This window comes from Diceros bicornis, chromosome 3 (genome assembly GCF_020826845.1).
Source record: "Diceros bicornis minor isolate mBicDic1 chromosome 3, mDicBic1.mat.cur, whole genome shotgun sequence".
Lineage (NCBI taxonomy): Eukaryota > Metazoa > Chordata > Mammalia > Perissodactyla > Rhinocerotidae > Diceros > Diceros bicornis.
Window position 1 is genome coordinate 42789830 of NC_080742.1, and position 4794 is coordinate 42794623.

The 4794-nt window shown below is 36.2% G+C and overlaps 1 protein-coding gene across 1 annotated transcript; it reads right to left on the reverse strand.

Annotated features, from left to right (window-relative positions):
• Window positions 1–288: 288 nt before the first annotated feature.
• Window positions 289–4334, reverse strand: SOSTDC1 (sclerostin domain containing 1). Its single transcript, XM_058568794.1, has 2 exons — window positions 4009–4334; window positions 289–1522 (listed from the first exon to the last, which is right to left on the reverse strand). Exons 1-2 carry the CDS (start codon window positions 4211–4213, stop codon window positions 1107–1109), a joined length of 621 nt encoding a protein of 206 aa, XP_058424777.1. The 5' UTR covers window positions 4214–4334; the 3' UTR covers window positions 289–1106.
• Between the last annotated feature and the right edge of the window lie 460 nt (window positions 4335–4794).

Here is a 4794-nt window from a genome sequence, read left to right on the forward strand (position 1 = left end):
AGAACTTTCTGTCAAAACTTGACTATGTCTTATCCAAAAAAGCAGTTACTCTGATACATTTATTCTGTAAATTTTGTAAACATGTACCATTTTATACGTGTTAGAGGCAAGGATAATAACTTTTAGCAGTGTTTATTTTTGTTAAAAGAAACTGATGGAATTGAAGGTCAAATCACCTTCTGATTGCACAGATTAAACAAGAAAGTATTACATATTTCAGCTTTACAAAGATCTTAATGATTTAAAAAGATTCACACTATTGATAAAGTTCATGATGAAACATATATGTAATAAGGAGACTAAAATATTTATTTTACATATCTACAACATGTATTCTCATATTTCTAGATTAACCACAATCATACAGGAAAATATTTAGGTACATGAGAAAGCCTCAAAACACAAAAAATTAACATTTTGAAAAAAATCACATGTGAAAGCTCATTAAATAATAACATTGACAAATAAATAGTTAATCAGCTTTACTTATTAGCTGCTGCCATGCATTTTTGACATTCCATTCCAAGCGAGGGTCAGCATGCAGGGTATAATTTCATACTTAGAGACTGTAAAAAGCTACAGGGCTTATTTTTGAAGTGACATGCCACAAGGTCTTTCACTCCTTCAAAGAGAGATCTGTTCCCATGAAGATTACCAAAAAAGCACCTTTCCGAAGTGTTACCGTGAAGATTCACGGCAACAATTTTTTTTTTTTTTTTTAGCTTTTCACTTTTGAAGGGGTTTTGTTAGGGGGCGGGCGAGGGGGTGGGGGGGTTGGGAAATGGAGGGTAACTGAGAAGCCCTTTTCTGTTTTAAAAAGTAATGATTCATTGATGTATATAGCACCACCAGTCTTTCAAGAACCTCGGGGAATTAAAACTACGGGATGTGTGGAATCAAAATGCAAATTGCACTCATGGATACGTTTATATCTAGAAAAACTTGAAAAGGAAGTCCTGATACATAGGACAGCTTGCTGGGTTTGATCAAAGCAGAAAGCATATATTTTCAAGTAAGAAAATAGCAATGGCAGGCTTGAGTCTTCCAAGCAATCAAATCTGTAAAGCAGATGGTTACTAGTCAGTCCAGTTTTGAGAGTCTGAGTTCTAACTCATGCTGTGCTTGCTGGATTTGCTGGCTCTTTTCCGCTCTCTGTGGTGCTGGGCTGGCTTTGCAGGAGACATGCTCTCAAAGTTATGACTGGACTCATTGTGCTGCCGAGTGTATCTCTTGCACTTGCAGGCGGTGACCACTGTGATTTTGTAGGTGCGCGTGCTGCCATCTTGACACTGCAGCTGGATTCTCTGGGTACGCGTCTTGTCATTGACACATCTCCACTCCTGAGAGCTCCTTCTGCTCCAGTACTTGGTTCCATAGCCTCCTCCGATCCAGTTGGGGAGCACTGGCAGAGGCAAGCACTCGCCAGCACATACCAGCTCCTTCAGAGGGCTAATGCTGGTGCATTGGCCATCAGAGATGTATTTGGTGGAACGTAGTTCCCGGCAACCCACTTGAACCCGAGCTGCAGGAAACAGAAAAGAATGTGCATCAGAGGCAAAATGCAAATGGATGCTTTTTTTTTTTTTAGGTAATCTGCAATGACAAAAATAATATCCAGTGATAGCAAATTGCCAAATGGAAAGTGAACACCTATTCTATTTTCACAATTCAAAAATCTGTCTGAATGGTTGTAGAGCTACTTTCATGGAAATTATCAGTTTACATGGCTATAACTTTTTTGGAATAAAATAAACTAGGCTTGATTTTTTTTCATGTATAACATTAGCTAATTGCTTGCTGGAGTATTTGAAAATCCCATTTTCTTAGTTTCACTCTCCAATAAAGGTTAGGCAACTCTTACATTTATGTGTAAAAATTCATTCTTCAATGAGCTAAAAAAGAGTATATTTTAATGTTCTTTTTCTCATGGGTTATGTTGGTTAATGTCTGCAAGTGCTTTTAATTAGGTTGTTAAAACCCATTGAGAAAATGTGCAAAGTATTTAAATATTGTGTAGAACACACATGCTTTCTGTAATATCTTGTTTCAATTATAAAATTCAGCTGCAGAGACTCATACATACATTTGTGTACAAAGCCTGACATTTCACATATCAAACTTAATAACTATATTTTAAACATAAATTCCCAAGCTATCTTTTAAAAGCACAAATATTAAAATGTTTGAAATGCAAAATGTCACTACAACTCAAAATTTAAGGAATATAAAAGCCCCTAAATCAGGAACGTATGGTTGCCATAACGACTTGGCTACATTTCCATGAATTTTATGGCAGAAAAATGCCTAACATGTCTGATTTACAACTGCAAAAGGAACCACAGTATTCGTTTCCTGAATATTGGTCATGGCAAACTTTTTGTTTAGTTCTTTGAATTTGATAAGTATGTTTTCTAATTGGCTGTTTCTTATTACAAGCCTTATGTAATTAAAGCAAAAATTAAACTTGAAATATTTGAGTTTTCCTTTCCATTGCTTTGTTATCTAAACTTGAGAATTGTCTGTAACAAGCTTGAAAAGAAATCAAGGCTTGTTAACCACAAAAAAAAAGTTTAAAAGTATAGACTGCTGAAATTCAAAAAATAAGAATTATAAGGGACATTGAAGTGGTCTTGCATAGAATACTGAAAGTTAATTTGAAGTAGATACTGAATTAGGAGTTTTACTTATCTCTGTGCTTCAGTACTTAGGCTGAAAGAGATGTGATAATTGTAAAGAATTTATGTATATACACATAATCCATACAGATATAGAGTGTGGGACTAAAATTAAAGGGTAAACTGCTTTGTTGGTCAGTGTGCTCTGCCTGTCTGATTCTGATTCCAGCTCACCTTCCTGCAGCTGCCATAGGAACGCACCTGGAAACAGCCAGAGATGATTCTGACTTGTCTAGCTTTTTGTTCCTGTGTATACAGAGATTCAACATTTTTGTAGTGACAGTTCATTGACAATGAATACCTACCACGTTGCTCAGTAATCTAATAATAATCAGATAGTTCCTGTGTACGTAAAAGCAACCATCTTCAGCAAAGTTAAAACACCTTGGATTTCTTAGAAAGACATTAACAGTCATATTTGCTTTGACTTTTCAAAGGTCAAAATTACCTTTAGCAGTTAAATGGAGTTGAGAAGGAGGAGCAAGAAATTTGTGTAAGATTTCCTGTGTACTGTTTCTATCTCTCTTAAAACCTGATTATTAGCATGTAAACTCTTCTAAAGGAAAGGAGTGAAGCAAAAGTAAGGAGAAGAAATTTGAATCCCTCTCACTAGTGGTCAATTAGCGTGTCAATTAAGCAAAGAGAAAAGGAAGAAAAAAATACTCCCTATACAGAATATTATTATACTGTTATTATTTTAAATCTCTAAAGTTATAAAAGTTTCCCCAGTCTTTCAAAGAAATATACAATTACCTAAATTTTGATCTGGTTAAGAAGGAATTATCTCAGAAAAATAAGAGTCTCCAACATTTTTAGTTTTTTCCCCTCTTACATAGATCAACATCAAAACTTTCAACTATGTCGTGAGACATATTTTAGAAATCTGTGTGAGCAATTTTTTCCCCAGAAAGCTTCTTTTTTTCTCTTATGATTTCCTATACATACTTTGGTTAGTTACCTTTATATACTTTACCAGAATTGCACATGTCCTGAAATAAACAGAAAGCAATCTGAATTTAAACTATCTAGAACAACCCTTTTTTAAAATTCTCACTTTGCATGATTTTAAAGAAGCAGCAATTTAATTCCTGGAAACATTTTCTTTTTGGATGTTTGATACAACTTAAGTCTGTGCCTGCATTATCAAATCACCGTGTTAGTTGTTAACTTTGTAGGGAAGAACGCCAACCTACACATGCAGCAGATTACTCCCAGATTGTTTAGCAAAATCTATATGGTTCAGATTAGTTAGCAATGAAACAATTCTACAGGAATGTGAGCTAATGCTACCAAAAAAGAAAAAACAAAATCCATACAAGTAAAACATACTTACTGTTCCGATCCAGTCCAGTGTTACTGAAATGCCTGCCTCCATTTCTGGCTTGATTCATCGTGTTGTTGCTGCTGGGGTGTGCTGGAACAGGTTTAACCACATGTGAATAAAGGATTTCTGTGGCATCATTTTTAAAAGCCAAACAGCTTTTCATTAGGATGCATGCAAGGGGGATGAGATAGAAATGAATGGCAGGAGGAAGCATGGTGAGTAGAGGATTTGCTTGGCTGGAGAGCTGGTTAATTCCTTTCCCTCTGCCTCTGCACTGTAACTGTGAAATTCCTCCTCAAGGTTCCCTTTATATATCCACTGAGGTTTGGCGTTCATTCAGGTGTAAAGTTGTGTAGAGCTTCAGAGTGGAAACACAGAGAAGGGGTGGGATCCCTACATGACCCTGCAAAAGAATTTTACCAATGGAAGAGAAGACGACAGAAAAGGAGGAGCTTGATATACAAATTGCCTGAAATTTTAGAGTTGGACCTCATTAGTTGTCTGTGAGCTGAAGCAGCCAGGCACATTCTATAGCAACTACAGACTCTCTCTCTTTCTCTCTCTCTCTCTCTCTCTCTCTCTCTCTGCCATTTCCTTTCCTGAATGTAGTTCACATTCGGGTTTAATTTAAAGGAAAACACGCTGCTGTTCATTTTAAGCGATTTACATTCCCACAGTTGTTCTGTACTGCCCTCAGATTTTAGAGTATTTGGGGTAGGGAGAGGGTTCATCCCAGAGAATAGGAGGAATTCATGTGAGTTTCAATATCGTAAGACTTACATGAAGCACCTAATT